Here is a 19,025-nt window from a genome sequence, read left to right as displayed (position 1 = left end):
TGGTGACCAACTCCTGACTCCATCATGAGAACCTGGACCTCATCTAGATCGATGGTGTTCGTCAAGGAAAATCTATTGAGCCCAAACACGATGGAGTTATGATGAGTAGATTAGGAGTTCGGTGACCATTCCTGACTCCATCATGAGAACCTGGACATCATCCAGGTCGTCCGGGTATAATAAAAATGCAAACCCTAACCAGAATTCAAGTAACACTGAAAATCTATCACATAAGCGAGAGTCGGTTGTTAAAATTAAATATGGTGTAAAAAATGTACACCCTTGGATCAAGATTTTCTAATCATAGTATACAGCACTTCTCGGAACTCTCTCGATGGTTACGAAAGCAACGAACGCCTGACGGTCGAGCACAGGTCCGTCCCCTAAGCGCACTCGGCGGAGACTGAGCGCGCGGTGTCGGTGCAGCGTGATTTATACGTCTTTAAAAAAATATAGATTTACGGCTAGGTAGGTCCTATAGTTATGATTTTTTTTTTATGAGTAGACATAAAGTTACAATTTGATAAAATATTATTTTTGGGGCAAAATATAAGTCCAATTTGCGATAAAAAAATGTAATGTAACCCTGTTTTCACCAAAAAAATGAAGAAAACTCGGAAGGTTTTTTATCAATTTTTTAAAATGAATCTTCGATTTTCAAGCATGTCAGCCCCTCGTACAAGATATGGTGAGTTGAATTGTAATCATTCATGTACCAAATGATTCTTGTTTACTGCAAAATTGAGAACCGAAACGACCCTTCTCACTGCAAAATTTGAAAAAGACTCCTAAGAAAACTCATTTATTTCAGGTTCAAAAAGAGAAAATGAAAATTTGAACGTTTTCAGCCCCTAGTTTAAGAAATGATTATTTAAGTACGTTATCAGTTTTTGAATAAATACTAATAGTTACGTCGTAATCTTAAATGAAAAAGGAAGCATTTTGCAAAATACGCTCGTCTGTAGGAGTAAGGACTCTTAATAAGTTAAAATATTTCTTTATAATTTTATAATTTTCATTTATATGTATTTTAGCTTAAATTTTACAATAACACGTCATTTTTAATTACTCGTTAGCAATATCTTCCGATTCACGAAAGAAATTTCAGACTTTCGGGTAATTCTGTTTATACTACTGGCAACACAGGATAGCGCTGGGCACATTTGACAATTCGGATCTAGATAACTTCATGCCCTGACCGTCATCCTTGTCGAACGCGTGTTAATTGTTATTTCCTTCTCGCTCAGTGTCAGCAGTCGCAGTGTTTTCCAAACTTTTCACGTCGTAAGCTTGGTAATTAATGTGTAACTGTGAATTAGTTTTTTAAACGTTTGTCTTGTATAGATAAATAAAGATTAATTTAATACATTAGATTTGTTTTATTTTACTATGTTTCTACATGAATAACTTAAAATTAATGCCGTTAAAATAATTTTCACCGTTGGTTAAAATTCTCCCTCATTTCAAAGTTTGAGAACCTGTAAACAGCATGATGACGTAGGCGCGTGTCAGTTAGGTCATACGCGAATCTCGGAATGGAGTACCAGGCGGAGTATATTATTATACCATGCTTTTGACCAACATGCTCAGTCAAAAGCAGTTTTGCCTGTTTTTGTCGGTTAAAAGTTCTTTCGACCAGTTCACACTTTTGGCTGCGACATTCATAAATAATTTATGATATTTCATTTAAACTTTCTTAAAATAATATAGTACCCATTAAATGGCAATATTAATTCAGTTCACCACTTTGTTCAAAACTTGAAAGCATGTTGTAAGATTTATGAATTTTGGTGGAAAAATCGGATAGGTTGAACATGGGTTTAACTATTTCAAAAAACTTCTAAAAACTGTCATTGAGTCACAAACATTTTTTATGCTGGCAATTATACAAAATGTTTATGAAAATAAAATTTTTATTTCAGGATAAAAATAATTTCATTTATGTAATGTTCTATTCAAATTGATTTATTCAAACTCAAATTGAATTGTGTCATGTTTATTTCTATGATAAAGAAAAACCGGTATCAAAGGCACGCGCAGAGTTGCACATCACTCACGAATAAAAGGAAACGATAAATTACAATTAGCACAAGTGTGAAGGAGATGCTGTTATGTGTGTATTCATTTGTGGAGCGGTAACGGTACGTGCGGGAGTGTCTATGAAGTCTTGCAAACGAGAATGATAAGCGAGTGACTGTGACAAGTGTACGGTTTGGTCGGGTAGTGGATAATGTAGGTCGGATACGGTTTGTTTTGGTTAATTATTAGGTGTTTGATGTAAATTAAAACTCCGAGACTTGATCAGTGTGTGGCCTCATTTACGGATGCTGAAGTTGGAAGAAGTGAGCGTGTGAAGTACTTTAAAGTAAACAGTTTGTGTTCCCGCTTACTGAAAGTGCATCGTGATGGCTGAAGGTGGAGCAACGAGCACCAACCCCAACGCGGAGATCGTGCGAGGCCAGGTCTTCGAAGTGGGGCCCCGTTACGTGAACCTGCAGTACATTGGCGAAGGCGCCTACGGGATGGTTGTGTAAGTATCCCCTACTACTGCATTGTTTGGTATAGCTGACCATAAGCTGCATAAAATGTAACCTTTTTAGAGGTAATTACATAGACAAAAACTTAGTACAGGTATTCCGAACATTGCATAAAAATGTTAAAACATTTGGTGTATTATCTCATTCAGGAATGACATCATTGTGATAAAAGAACATGATGCAGGCTTGAATTAGGCAAGATAGCATGCTAGTTATACCACATTTTGTTCGACATATAATATATATCATCACATATTATGTGATGAAGCTTGAGTAACTAGTTATAAAAGGTAAGTACCTTGTTTTTCCTCATTGGCTGTATTAGGTTTGTTAATTGTGCTTCTTTTGCCTTATCTGTACACTTGTTAGTTCAATATGAACATTGGCTGCTTCATAGTTAGTGCCTGTTATGTTTATCTAAAATTGTTAATGTGTGCTTCATCAATTACTTAACTAAATAAACCGCTAAAAAGTTTTAGTATAGAACATCCATCAAGCATATTTGTAGGGAAATTTTGTCAGTTTACTGTCCGGTGTCAGTTTCCGTCCACTTGACAGATTAGCAAATAATACATTTCATTTATAATTTGCTTATTGTGAAATATAATTTTTATGTACATAGATAAGTTGTTTAGATATTAAGGATTGCAATAAGTTCAAATTTGTGCATCAATGAAGGTTTATAATCAAATTTTGACGAAACGGACAGAAACTGACACTGGACGAAAACTAGCGCAATGACCCTATGTCATCTTCGTGATGCAGAAATATGCTTGTTGACTGTTATATCTTACATTATTATTCGGATTTAATGAATTCATTAGACCAATATATTTTTTATTCATTAATATATATTTTTCTTTGTATACACCGGGAATAATAGATGTATCATGTATTTAAACTTTCATATACAATACCTGCTTAATAGTTTTTTATTTTATAAAATTGACTGCAAGCTTATTTATTCACACTATGGAAATCTCCAGTTACTGGATTTGTTTGGCGGGAACCAATATTTCCGCCAACGGGTTTCATTTAGCAGCAGCTTGACATAGTTATGGTGATGGATAACATTTTGATGAGTTAAAAAAAACATTGAGTCAGTACTTGTAGGGTGATTACCCTCATACTGTTTCTCATGCTCTGAGCAAAAAGCTAGGTTTCTCTTGGGCCTTATACAAATACAGTAAAAGTTAAAGATTAGGAAAGAATTTATGCTGGCAACAATAAAACATCCAATAGCAAAGTAATTTAAAATATAGGATTTCTTTCAAATGTGTGTACTAAGTAAATCCAAAACATTTGCTCTGAAAATTTAATTATCTTATCTCACTATAGGTGTAAAACTTGATAATGTAGATAATGACTCATTTTACACACTGCAAATTTAATCAGATTGTCTGAACAATTGATATATAAATAGTTTAAAAAAACATGTTTATCTATAGAGTATGTGTCATTCTACTCAAACTTTTCTTGTAGAGGTGCATATGTAGCTAAGCTGTATGAGGAAACACGTCAGTGGGGAAATCCGAACAACAGTTACGTTTTGTTTTGTTATTATAAATATTTTTTTGATACCTAACATGTTTAACACTAGTCAACAAATATATTTCATACTAGCTGTTGCCCGCGACTTCGTCCGCGTGGACTACTTTTCCGCGTTACTTTTCTTGCATTCTAATAATATGCTCTTATACAACGATTCAAGTCCCGCACTTAAAAAAATGTTTGACGTTCATACAAACTTTCATCCCCTTTTTCACCACCTTAAGGGATGAATTTAGACAAACGCTGAAATTAGTTATCTTCTCTTTTAATGAAATAAGTTTTTACGAAATTAAATATTCCTAGCTTAAAATAAAACTTGACCCAATACAAATTTTCAACCCCCTTTTAACCCTTTTAAGGAATGAATTTTTAAAAACCCTGAAATTACTTTTCTTGTATTCTAATAATATGCCCTTATACAAAGATTGAAGTTCCGCACTCACAAAATATTTGATCTCCATACAAACTTTCAACCCCTTTCTCACGACCTTGGGGGATGAATTTTAATAAATGCTTAAATTCGTTTTCATGTTTTTTAATTTAATACCTTTTTGCATAGTTTCAAGTTCCTAGCTTAAAATTAAATTTGCATCCCAAGACGAACTTTTATCCCCTTTTTAACCCCCTTAGGGGTTGAATTTCCAAAAACCTTGCAATTACTTTTTTCGTAATCGGCTATTATGCCTTTCTAAGAAGTTTCAAAGCATTTGTAATGGATTCAAACTTTAAACCCCCTTTTAACCCTTTTAGGCGATACATTTTACAAAACGCTGAAATTACTTTTCTTGCCTTCTAATAATATCCCCAAATACAAAGATTCAAGTCCCGCGTTCGAAAAAATGTTTGAAATCCATACAAACTTTCAACCCCCTTTTCACCACCTTAGGGGATGAATTTTCAAAAACGCTGGTATTAGTTTTCTTGTATTTTAATTTAATACCTTATTGCAAAGTTTCAAGTTCCTAGCTTAAAATAAAATTTGCACCCCAAGACGAACTTTCATCCCATTTGTAACCCCCCTTAGGGGTTGAATTTCCAAAAACGTTGCAATTACTTTTTTTTGTAATCGGCTGTTATGCCTTTCTAAGAAGTTTCAAAGCATTTTTAATGGATTCAAACTTTCAACCCCTTTTTATCCCTGTTAGAGGATGAATTTTACAAAACGCTGAAATTACTTTTCTTGTCTTCTAATAATATCCCCAAATACAAAGATTCAAGTCCCGCGCTCGAAATAATTTTTGATATCCATACAAACTTTCAACCCCTTTTTCACCACCTTAGGGGATGAATTTTCAAAAACGCTGAAATTAGTTTTCGCGTATTTTAATAATATATCTTTTTACGAAGTTTCAAATTCCTAGCTTAAAATAAAACTTGAACCCCTTACAAACTTTCATCCCCTTTTTAACCCCCTTAGGGGTTGAATTTCTCAAAATCGCTTCTTATCTCTTGTACACTTTATAAATGTAATCTGGTGTGAAAATTTCAACTTTCTATCTTTTGTAGTTTCGGCTCTGCGTTGATGAATCAGTCAGTCAGTCAGTCAGTCAGTCAGTCAGTCAGTCAGGACACTTGCATTTATATATATAGATTAAATTTAAAAAAAGAACGGGTCACTCACGTATTTTAAGTCGAAAAACGCTCGACATGTGTCCCTCCGGACCATAAACATATATATTTCACAAAAAAAAATTTAATTCCCTGTTCGTTTGCGTCGGACTCTCGGGATCGGTAATTCTGTAATGCGAAAAGGTACCATCGATCGATGCAGCGGTTAGTGGCATCAGATCATCGATCTATTAATTTTTATCGTCGCCGAGTCAATTAGATGTCGATCGAACCATCGAACGTAGATCGATCGGCCGATTGTCGTGGTAATTGGTAACGTACTAGGACAATGGGAATTTGGAACGATTTTAGAATTGGAATATCTAAGCTAAAGCGTCAGGGCGCAAAACTTTTTGAGCAGTTGCAAAAATGTATATGTCTTTCACATTATAGGCTACACGTTAGAGAGAAATAATTAAAAACGCTAACTTGTTTTAACACACGCTGAACATGTGCATAAAATGTGGCGCTGTTTTTTATACACATTTTTATAGCTCTAAATGAATACCTACATAATCCGGCTCGCGGCATTAGGATTCCCTAAAAGACCTAAAGACAAATAAAGTAAATTGCGGGCCCTGTCCCTACGTAGGTATTACCTACTATCAACTTCGGGGTCGTAATTGGTCCCGTTATCGACAAATAGGTATGTAAAAGTCCAGTTTAGACAGGTTGCTCAAAAGGTAATAGTTTGCAACAGTCACAAAATAAGTTAAAACCGGGCAAGTGCGAGTCCGACTCGCGCACGAAGGGTTCCGTACCATAATGAAAAAAAAAAACGGAAAAAAATGCAAAAAAAAAAACGGTCACCCATCCAAGTACTGACCACGCCCGACGTTGCTTAACTTTGGTCAAAAATCACGTTTGTTGTATGGGAGCCCCATGTAAATCTTTATTTTATTCGGTTTTTAGTATTTGTTGTTATAGCGGCAACAGGAATACATCATCTGTGAAAATTTCAACTGTCTAGCTATCACGATTCGTGAGATACAGCCTGGTGACAGACAGACTGACGGACGGACAGCGAAGTCTTAGTAATAGGGTCCCGTTTTACCTTTTGGGTACGGAACCCTAAAAAGTAACTAATTAAATTATTATTTACATCTTAAAATGTTATTAAAGATTAACCCCCTTATTCATAAACGTCTACTAAAGTTGACAAGACGATAATAATCGTTTGTCCCTTTCCGACGTATTGGTATAATGGAAAGGGACAAACGATTATTATCGGTTTGTAAACTTTAGTAGACGTTTATGAATAAGGGGTTAAAACTACAATCTTGAAATTTGATTATCTGCAACAAGTCAGTAAAATATTCTTCACTGTGCACCATACAGTTAAGAATACACAGAAAATGAAATACAGTCAAAAGCTACGTAACAACAGCCGGTCTTATCGCCAAGAAGCGATCTCTTCCAGACAACCTTTGGGTAGCAGGAAACTAAGAACTTACAACATTGAACTAACAATATACACTTTAAAAAATTGTCATTGTACACTGAGAGGAAAATCACCACCAGGAATTAATAAACAGTTCTGTACTGGGGGAAAAAATGAAGTTTTAGTAGTAATCATGGAAGTTTCACTATTTCTGTAAAATTTATTTATTTCTACAAACAGCTCAGTAATACTAAATCTAATTTCAGCAAACAGACTTTAGTAAATGGAGCATTAAACAAAGTTCAGTATTTGTTACAATCCATTTTTATTACTACTAAAATTCTCCGATTTTTACTAGTAAAGTTTGTGATTTTTGGAAAAAAGCATCTGTGATTTTAAGTTATGATTTTAGTAAATGTCTCACTTACATAGTTTTGTAATATCTAAAAAACAAGTTCGCGGGAATAACATTACCCCATTTAAAATAACAATTCAGTTGTTACTATAGCGACATTACAAAGTTTACTGGTATTTAGTAGATAGACTTGTTGTGTTTATGTTCATTGTTGTACCAATCACTAAACGAGTTTTGTAATACCAACACAGCGAAACGAATGTTAGTGATTTTAGTAAAATTTACTACTTGCTACGTTCATTTGGTTAGAGTTAGTATTGTGTCGGATGTCGGGCGGGCGTGTCTCGTGTCTTCTTTGTTTAAAACATACTTAAGTTAAATAATAAACTTAGGATATATTGTGGGCCATGGACATATTAACCCGCGACCTACTGTGTAGTTGAGGTCTACAGGAATATATTGTTCTGCAACTTCGAGCTAGCTGTTGTTATTCTAGTGATAATGACATCAAAGGTAAATCTAAACTGTTTGCAATTCCAACCTCCCTAGCACAGGTGCGCCGTGAGAGCATGTTGCGCGCGTAATAACTACTAGTCTCTTTCTGACTGTATGAATAAGAAAGGAATGGCTAGAATATCTCGACAGGCTTTTATAGTGCCTCTTTAGTACAGAGATATACTACCAAATGCTTTTTTATTCATACAGACAGAAATAGAGACGGGTAGCTACCACGCGCGCGACATGCTCTCGCGGCGCCCGTTTGCTAGGGGCGGAGGAATTGCAAACAGTTTAGTTTTTGCCTGTGACGTCATTATCTCTAGAATAACAACAGCTAGCTTGGAATCGCAGTACAGTTTAGTAAAACCTATGACGTCATCGTCTCCGATATTGCTAAAGCACGCTTAGAATTACAAAACGGTTAGTTTTCACCCATGACGTCATCACCTCCGATATTGCTAAAGCACCTCTCGGAATAACAAAACCAAATTTCTGAAATTACTCTAGCATACTTCAAATTACAAATATAGAAGTTGTATTTCCTACTAAATGGAAATTGCAAAAGTCAATTTGTTCCTATTAGTTGACTCTCCTTGTCCCCGGATTAAGTTTTATTTTTGTAATTCTAAATGTGTTTTTGTTAGTTTTTTCTCTCAGTGTATTTTTGAGCCAGCCAAAAAGTGTGGTTTTAAAGGGTCGACCATCGATATCGAAGACTGCGCGTGGGCGCGGCGTGAATCTAAATGTGCATTAATAGAATTAAAACAAGTTTTGATTGTTGCTTAAGACAAGCCCGCCGCCAGTGCAGCCATAAGATTAGAAATTGTTATTAAGTTGTCATTGCATAAACATATTTCAATGATTATAGGTTTTGCGCCGTGAGGAAACCTAACACTAAAAGCTTCGTTCTTGTATGTTGTGTGGGAGTGACATTATGACGTTAATAATACTGTAGGATGATTGGCTCATCCTAAGAAACCTTTAATACGGAGCGATACAAAAGGTGTGAACAGATCTTGTAACTTATAGCTACATTTTTTTTAAGAATAAAAAACCTAAAAGAACACGATAGGTAGGCGACATTTACAAAGCTAAACTTATTTCTCACCTGATGGTCTCATCGGAAGATCAGCGCTGGAAGTCGCCAGCAACATGCTGAGATGGGGCCATTTCGTGACACTTTATTTTTCATGTTTTTCTATGTATGTCTATTGTCTCTGTGTTTACGAATAAAAAACTATTCTATTCTATTCTAAACTAAAACAATTCTCCTAGATTGCATTGTGCTCTAGTTTAAACCATCGATTTATTCTCAAAAGCTTTAAGTGGCCGCTGCAGGAAAAAGCTCGTCCTTCGACACAGACCAATCCAATTACTGGTAAACCATTTAATTAATTAAACCCGTTCCCAAAAGAACAGACTATGCACGCTCAGTCGCCATCAGATCCCTGTATCGGAGCGGCCAATGTGCTCAAAAATATCTGAACATACACGTCTTGATGCTCTGTTCAAATATTTGTGAATATCTTGGCCGCTAAGATATATCTTACGGCGACTGGTCATCGCGTCTCGTCTGAGAGTCGTTGACAGCGGGGGGTCTATCTATAGTATCTACGTCCTTTTTTCGTCACGAAAGAAAAAAAGTTGTGATATATTACCTCAGGCTACGGCGATCTCTATTCACTTGTAAGATTATTAATAACCAAATCGGGTTTATTAATAAACAGTTTAATAAATAAATACTAAAGCGTAAGGTTGTTTTCATCCGAAAATATAGGAGAATAATGCTTTGGCTTACTTAAAACAATTTTTCCCTGTCTGGATCCTTTCCGGTATACAGCTACGATATAAAGCTTTGACACTCTTTTATACGTTGATACGATCGGCGCTTGAGCGACGGAATATAGGCGAAGCTTTATTTTTTACCTCAAACTACACATGACAGACACTTATCTCACTTATCTGACACGTATCACTGACAGTTTCTCCATAAATATACCCCGCCTGCAGTTTTGAATTTACCTAATACCTACACAATTTCCGCTAGTAAGAAAAGATTGGTCACAAAAAGTGTTGATGGGCTAAAATGAAATTGTGTCCTCGTGAGTCCCACCGTACTTGTACATGTACAAATTCAATTCGAGTTTTGAACTCTATAGAAATAAAATAAAGTTCCAAATTCAAAAACGCAAAAATTATCCCTGAACTTACGAGGCTATAGTAGGTAGAAAGGTTACGTTATTCCACCTCGTTGTTAGATACCTAGTTTGTCCGCTGTAGTTATAAATAAAAATATCCAACGCAAGAAGTGAATCGAAATGGAACGTCCCGCTTCAATGGTTTTCTAGCAATTTGACTAGAATTATTTTGCTAGACATTTTCCAGCATTGAATGTAAAATGCAAATGCACAATTACTGCAACAATGCTGCTAACATCAACGACACAAATGGCTCCGATTGTATTGCATACTAAAGAAGTCTACTTAGACCGAAACATGGCTGGTTTACGTAGTTTTGTGTCGGTCTAGCCGTTTTTGAGTTATTGCAAAAAATCTTCTCTTCTTAAGTAAAAAGACGTACAATAAAGCGCTGCGAAGGTACTCCCTTATGCTTGTAATGTACATGATACTTACTAATAGCCCCCGTTTGGCCTGTTCTGACAGAATTTAAATTACGAAACCCACACTGAGCATAGCCCGACATGCTCTTGGCCGATTTTTTATTCTTTAGTATATGACATCTATTTCAGTTTATAATCATCCCACTCTGCGTAGACTTAGACATCGCCACTCGAGATCCTTTCTATCCCAGCGGCGTCTAATTGAAATTCTTACTAAACCCTTATCAATATGCAAATAATACATGTCACAGAATTCATAACTATTAAATCGCCATTAGGATACCAATTTGCTCGATACCAAAGCTCTCTTGAGTTTTGAATAAGATCTCCAAAACTAGTTAGTGGTTTATTCAAATTGGTATTATCAATTGTGGGTCCAAACTTTAAAGTGCCCTTCGTATCAAAGCGATTGATAAGTTTGTTTTAAAGTTTAGAGAGATCGACGTCTGACCACATCAAAACTTAATGCAGAGACTACAATTGCTATCCAAAAGTTTCTCGCTTCTTCGATTACGAATTAAATAAAGCTCTTTTTAGGGTTCCATAGTCAAATAGTTTCGCCATGTCTGTCTGTCCGAGGCTTTCCTCAATGATTGTTAGTGGTAGAATGTTGCAATGTGGCATGGATACATAAATCATGCATTGCGAGAGAACGGTAAAATAAAAAGTAAAACATTTTTTTTTATGAATCCCTCCCCCCTCTGACTTTTGAACCATGGGTCCAAATAACATAAAAATATCCTTAAATAAAAACTCAATAAATACTTTCAATGAAAACTATAGCGAACATAATAGGTTCAACCGTTTTTGAGTTATTACAAAAAGTCTCCTCTTCTTAGTAAAAATACGTACAAAGCGCTGCGCATGTAGGTTCTCCCTTTTGCTTGTAATGTACATGATATTTTACTTACTAATAGCCTCGCTTAGCCTATTCTGACAGAATGCTAACTACGGAACCTTACACTGAGCATGGCCCATGCTCGTGGCCAATCTTTATTTTAAATACGCTGTTGTCCGAGAAAAGTAAACTAAGGGTAACATTCCATTTCTGACCGCAGATGCACTACTAGTACGAACGCGTCGGTGTTATTGTCAATTTCCATAGTAAAATGAATGGTAGTGCAGCTGTCGTTGGAAATGGACTGTCACCTTAAGAGCCAACAGGAGTGGTCATTCCTCCATACAAACGTAGTCCTCGTTTTCCTCCGTGGTTTTTGAAGCTAGAGCAATGATTTTTTCAACACAGATTAATATTGTCAATATCTGTGTCGGACCGTTTTGCTTTTTTTGATATTTTTGTTTTTTAAGGAGCTAGAGCCCTTCAAAAACGGCCAAAATGGCCTAATAGACTATGCCGCAATGAGAGGCGTGGTATTCAAAACTGATATCAATTAGCCAAAAAAGCAAAACGGTCCGACACAGATAATTTCATAATCATTTAGATTTCCAAATTTGGTTACGATTGGTTAAGTTTTGGGGGAGGAAAAAGAGGACTACGAAACCTCGATTTTTGTCATTTTTACGCAGGATTTTTCGCCTCAGCTGCAGTTGTCTCTATCGCACTAATTTTAGGGGCGGAGTCAAGTTTCTAAATACGTACACAGCCAGAAAAGTGATGGGCAATAGTCGACATTTAATGTCGATAATCTAGTGATGTAAGAAGTTATCGATAAACCGTCTTGTGTGAAAATATCTAGATCCTAAGATACAAGGGGTTTTGGGTTGAGAGTAGGGAACACATTTTTGTAGTTATGATATACAATCTATTATGAACTTTTTGATTCTAATATTTCAAATTAGAAATCAAAATCAAAAATATTTTATTGCATGGTTAAAATGGGTTAACAAAATTTTTAGGTACCTACAGGCACGCTTCGTAATTGTCGAGCAATTTAGGGTCCTAGCTGAATTGGTTGTTCCATACTTACTCGTGCTCTATGCAATGTCCAATTTAGCTAGAACCCTAAATGGCTCAACAATCACGGAGCGTGACAGTACTAATGATTCATGTTCTGTATATCCTGCCCTACAATGGCGTTAATATTTGGTTGTCATTAGACATGACAACTTCGTTTTTAAGCATTATTGAAAAAAAAAATAGTAAATACTAATATTAACCACTAAGTACATAACTATTACAAAAAAAGCTAAATAATTATACGATTGCATGCTTAAAAAAGACACGTCACCTTCACTCTAATGCTAAACAAACGAAGAATAAGAACTAACAGCGATAAGACCGCCTGTTGCTACCTTTATCTACATTGTAAATCGGTTTTAGGGTTCCGTACCCAAAGGGTAAAACACGGGACCCTATTACTAAGATTCCGCTGTCCGTCCGTCCGTCTGTCACCAGGCTGTATCTCACGAACCGTGATAGCTAGACAGTTGAAATTTTCACAGATGATTTATTTCTGTTGCCGCTATAACAACAAATACTAAAAACAGGATAAAATAAAAAATTTAGTGGGGCCTCCCATACAACAAACGTGATTTTTGACCGAAGTTAAGCAACGTCGGGCGGGGTCAGTACTTGGATGGGTGACCGTTTTTATAAATAATGGTACGGAACCCTTCGTGTGCGAGTCCGACTTGCACTTCGCCGGTTTTTTTTAAATTTGTTTTTATGTTTGTGGTGTAATAAAGAATATTTTAGAGTCAGACCAAGAAAAGTCTACAGCAATTTTGATAGCACACGCAGTGCAAGTGTTATTTATATGTCATAATTTCATAGAAGCGACGTTTGAAATAATACTTGCACTGCGTGTTCTATCAAAATCGCTATAGATTTTTCTTGGCCTAACTCTACTTTAAATTACAAAGTAAGGCCTAAATTATAAAATAAGGCCCATCAATGTTTTTTTTTTGTGTTTATTAAACTTGATATTTTGTCTATAGTATTAGCGGACATGGCCTCAAAATTTAAACCCGCTTAAGAATCGAGCCTTATTTCGTGCATTATATACAATACTACCCATTTTTGTGTAGTCATTATTTATACTATAGAAGCATTGTTTGAGTAGCCAATTATTTAAACAGTATTTTTTTAAAGGGCAACGGTGGCAATATTTTAAGGTCTGGATAATAAGATACAGATCTTAATAAGGATATCAATGTAAGTGAATGTTACCATGACTACCAAACAAACAAATGTGATAGAATTTGCCAGCTGGCATTGTAACATTCAGACAGTTACCTATGTACCTAATCTGAAATATGAATAAATTAGTAATATTTTAAACAGGAAAGTAAACCGAATTTTGGCCTTTTGCTGGACACAATCACAATAGTAATTTGTTTTTCAAGAGGACAAAGTTTATCGCCACCGGTTGATGCATTTGCAGCACCAATGGTAGAAAATGCAAGCTCATCATCAACTGCATAATCGACGTTTGATATGACTATTGAATCCGAGCTTTTTGATCATGAATCATGATAAAACAAAATTTTAGAAGGTCGCAGAATAGTGGATTTAAAATATTTATTTTCTGTGATCTCAAATATCAGGCACGATCATACAAATTGTACATTTGCTGATCTTGCCTTTGTCATTGAAAGACGTAAGGGTTTACACAGAGAATATATATTTAAGTGTAATATGTGCAAAAAAAAGGAAACGATACACTCTGAAGACCCAAAAAGAAAATGTTAGTAAATACTGCTCCTCCCCATGGTTACTTGGTTCCTTATTCAACCTACCTGAAATTAAACGAGTAGGTTAGTAAATTATATCATTTTACATTATAAAGTTAAATGTTTAGGTATCTCAATCACTTACTCACTGGTGGACATGGACGCAAAATTTTTGCCCATCTACTTATACTATCTTATAAAAAATGAAATTTTGAAAGTTAGCACGCTTAAAGTTCGTTTTTTTTTGCATTAAGGTAACAGATTTTGACATGTCTTATTAAAAATTACCATTGAAAAATAAGTCATAGCAAATATGTTAGAATTATAAATCATATTAATCATATTAATGAGCAAGAGCACCCTAAACCGGCGAGCGTGTATGAGGAATGTTATGAATGTGAAGGAAGCGAAAGTGGTATGTCAGGATCGTAGCAAGTGGAAATCCGTGGTCTCTGCCTACCCCTCCGGGAAATAGGCGTGATTGTATGTATGTATGTATTAATCATATACTTTTTTATATTCTTTTGCTTTCATAAGTAATATAAACTAATTTTTGAAAGCGTTTTTCAATAATTATTAATAAAAAGACACGTCATAATCGTTTACCTTCTTTCTAATGCTAAAAAATAACGAACTATAATAACCGGGCCTTATTTGGTACAGAACCTTGATTTGATAGGTACATCGGATATTCTGGGCCCCTGAGTTTGTTACGTAAAGGACAAAATGGTGACATGTGGTTAGAGCTGATACTGTTAAACTAGTGGTTCTGTGCGCTAAGTATAAAAAATAAGCTTCAGCGAACTCATTAAGCCTAGAAAAAACCCTACACCCTACTGCCACTTAAGTCAGTCTTGAGTCTTTGAATCAATTTCCGTAGTAGTACTACTACTACTAAGGTACTAGGAGGTAATAAGGCCTAAAGTAGGTATAATAAGGCCTACCTGAAAAATAATATTTTTACAACAGTGTAACCGTGTTAGTTATTTGAGTAACATATATGTAAAGTGATACAATTAAAAGCTAACAGCAAACCAGTACATAAATTATATCTTATGTACTTCTTATGAATTACACTCTTATAAAGGTTTCGGCTAATTACGCTTAATTACTTGAATAAAGGTAGATGAATTGCGTGCGGTCCAATAGGTAACCACAACTCACGGAGTCCAAAACAATAAGCTGATCAGCAAAGTCAAGTAAACAAAGCCAAGTCACAGTAGTAGAAAGATTATCGAGTTCCGTAAACGTAAGCCGGGTCAAAAAATTCAATCGCAACACAGTAAGTAATAAGTGAACGCCTCGTGGCAGTAACGCACGAAAAATAACATTGCAAATTGTCGGCAATGAGGCGCGCGCGGGTGCAAGCGTACGCATCTGTGTGCGTGCATTACACACACAAATACAGTCTCTCACGCCCCGTCAGAGCGACGGGTATATTCAGCTTGAAATCTCAAAATTGACTTTTAGCTCAGCTCCCGTTTCGTCTTAAGTCTTTCGCATGTGAGCGATATTAGTACATGGAAATTACGAACGCGCGGCGGTGATTGTTTTAACACTTTTAACCTACACAAAACAGCTAAACAGCGTTTCGTGAAAACTGACAATGGACCCTATTTATAGGTTATTATAGGTAGATTAACTTTACTCATCTCTGCAGTTAGTTAAATTAAAGATGTTAATGACTACAAGAAATTTACAAGATACTCGTAATGGTGGACCAGGTTTAAAATTTGATTTACAAATATAATTACAAATTTCTTTATTGTCAGGTAACAAGATCCATTTTTTTAATAGTATCTTAAAGATCTTAAAAATAAATGTTAGGTAGTAATACATTCTAATGTATATTAATTTACGTAGGTTTGATTAAAATTACGCCATTCTCCAGAGCCTCTACCATCAGTTTTGACATTGACATAACGCTCACGTCTACGTAATTTACTTTCTGTACATCTCGCTTGCACTAATATGCGAGTACGAGCGAGATGCATAGAAAGTAAATTACGTAGACGTGAGCGTATATGTCAATGTAAAAACTGATGGTAGACGTACAGTCACACGCAGAAAGCTAAACTCTCCAATAGGTTTTAACACCACTTTTAAAGTACCTACGCACATTTCTTTATCGACAACCGACGACGCCGTCGTATTCTCATTAAAAACGACGTGTCAACCGCTTAGCTAGGGCTGCGACAGTCAAATCGCTAAGTCCAATTTGTGCTTTGATATTAGATATTCCGTCTTAACGACGGTAGTGGGTGAAAATCCGATTTTACTGTGATTTAAGTGGTATCTTGTGGTCGTGAGGCCTATGACTTTAGCTATATATCCTTTTAATAATAAGGTGGAGATTCGTGCATGTGCAATTCACTCGTCAGTGTCAAATTATAAAATGCTTTTCTCAAACATGCAATGAAATATTGATGTTATGTTCCTTATAATAGGCTGCGAAGTTTGACGTTTCAGGTACGGCTAGGACAAAAGGTCGTTAATGGAATTTCATACACATCTTGCAGGCCTAGGCCGGCAAAGTCATCTTTTTTAATTTTCATTTCACAGATATTTGTGACACAGCATCGTGGCATTCATCCATTAAAAAAAACTAGAGGCAGTATTTGCTTTATGGTTCGTAATGACACTCTGCCACTACGCCTATAAAAAAAAAAACAAAAACAATGTTTGCTATAATTTGCAGTTTTATTTGTATAAAATCAACATGAACTTAATAAATAATACATTCAATAATTTTATAATTTTAAATTATAAATTTAACTACACAAATAAAAAGATTTAAAACATTTCATCTAAACGTTAGCGGTAAAAAGGTCTACTCAAACACGCGTAGTTATATTTTTTAAATTGTAATGGAGGTAAAGTTGAAAAATATTCATTCTGTTTTATTGGATTTATGGTGCGTTGTTGATTTTTTGACTTTAATATGAGTTCCGACGAAATAATGAAATTAATATTAATTGTAATCGTAGGTGTTGGAATTGGCAGCGTAAGCAGAATTGATTTTAATATTTTTAATAACTTGCTGCCTCTGCCGCCAAGTCAAAGACGAAGTATGTATATGGTTGCTTATGGCAATTTTATTATTTGAGAAACTAAGAAAAATGGCTAACAGTTTATTAGAAACAGTCTTGTGGCATATTTTAAATGAATGTAACTACAAACTCGTCAACACTGTGGAAATTATACTTATTTACTCCATGCATAAAGCAACGATGTATGTGAAACATGATATCAACATGAAAGACTATGTAAACTTATGTGACGAAAACGACAGTCAGACGGATACAAGGCGAAAAAATCAAAGATACATGAAAATATACGGGTAGTAAAAATACACGACTCGTGTAAAACATACGCGTGATAATGATATAGGTACGTGTTGGTTATATTTTGGGTGTAGTTTAGTTTTAGTTTTTTCTATAAATAAAACTTGGGTTTCGTGGATTTTTTATTTTATTTATTTCATTGCATGTTTGAGAAAAGCACTATACATACCTCGGCGGGAAATGGGGTTGCCCGCGCTCAGACCTATTCGGCCTCGCTTCGCTCGGCCGTCTATATGTCTTCGGCCGGCAACCCCTTTCGTCCCGGCCTCTGTAGTAATGTACTATTTTTTAATCTTCAACAATTTCGAAGTTGCAGCAGAAACATAAAAGAGCTGTTAAAGTCAATTTAAAACGGTTTATGAATAAATACGAGTAGGTACATTTTCATAAGAGTAATCACGATATTATTAATTAATCTACAAAGTCGTCCGTAATCTACCGTATCTTTAATAGATTGTTTTTCTTTAAGCTGTATCTTTTACTGAGGTCTGCCAATAAAGAGTATTCTATTTATCTATCTACAAAAAAGCGAATATAATAAAGAAACAAATAAAGTAATAAATGCGAGATTACATAAATTCAGGACTTCATTTTCAATATATGTAAGTCGATTCCTAGTTGAATTAAATTCAAAGTGCCATTTCAGTTGGTAAACGTCAATGTGAATTATCGGCAATGGCAGTCGTCGTAAGTCTAGTTCGTACTTCGTATCGCTGCGGTATTGCGGTCGGCTTAGAGGACTGGAGTTGACGATTAAACTAAAATTTAGTACCATGTTATGTTACTAAATCTTATGTTATATAAATCCAAGACCCTTCGTATTTGCTATTTTTGACAGCGTGTGTACAACCAAATTAGATTATTAAATATGTATATCGTTTAGTGGTTAATGTATTTTTTTTTTACATTAACCACTAAACGATATATTCGGTAGCACACAGAATAAAACAATTTATTATTTTTGCATATCTAGAAATAAGGTAAAGGGACAAATAATCAATATAATTGTTTAAAATAAAATTTGGCTTTACGAAACACACGACGTAACAATAACTACGAATACAACCCAATACCAACGCTATGATTATATTCTCAGCAAATATATTTGCAATAAAAGGAAAAGGCCATGTTTTTTTTTGGCCTTTTCCTTTTATTGGCCAAATTACTGAAGAAGATTTCTAACTCTAGCATCCGTCAATACCTTAGTATGCGTGTTGTGCTGAAAATGTAGAACCCCTTAGACACCCTAACTGCCCAACATTGAAAGAAAGAATGCTACTATTACCTCTCTCCGTAGACTCGAAATAGCCTCACCTATAAGCTAACCCCATACATAATTCAAGCGGAACCAATGAACCGCGTACTGAACGTTTAACCTTTGTGCCTTTTAACCTTTTTTGCCTCACCAAATATGCCCCCCGCATTTTCTAGTGTCCGAACTTGCTGACATAAGCCAAGTCACAGAATAGTAATAGCGCACAGAAACTTCACTATCTAA

The 19,025-nt window shown here is 35.3% G+C and overlaps 1 protein-coding gene across 1 annotated transcript in view; it reads left to right on the top strand.

Annotated features, from left to right (window-relative positions):
- Nucleotides 1–2,115: 2,115 nt before the first annotated feature.
- The window catches only part of LOC134792974 (mitogen-activated protein kinase ERK-A), a 112,367-nt gene continuing 95,457 nt past the window's right edge, over nt 2,116–19,025 (top strand). The window contains exon 1 of the mRNA XM_063764466.1: nt 2,116–2,530. Within this exon, the coding sequence (XP_063620536.1) occupies nt 2,406–2,530 (125 nt within the window). The 5' untranslated portion in view covers nt 2,116–2,405. The remainder of the gene's footprint in view (nt 2,531–19,025) is intronic.

This window comes from Cydia splendana, chromosome 8, assembly GCF_910591565.1.
Source record: "Cydia splendana chromosome 8, ilCydSple1.2, whole genome shotgun sequence".
In the NCBI taxonomy this organism is placed as follows: Eukaryota; Metazoa; Arthropoda; class Insecta; order Lepidoptera; family Tortricidae; genus Cydia; species Cydia splendana.
This window is presented reverse-complemented; position numbering and strand designations above follow the sequence as displayed.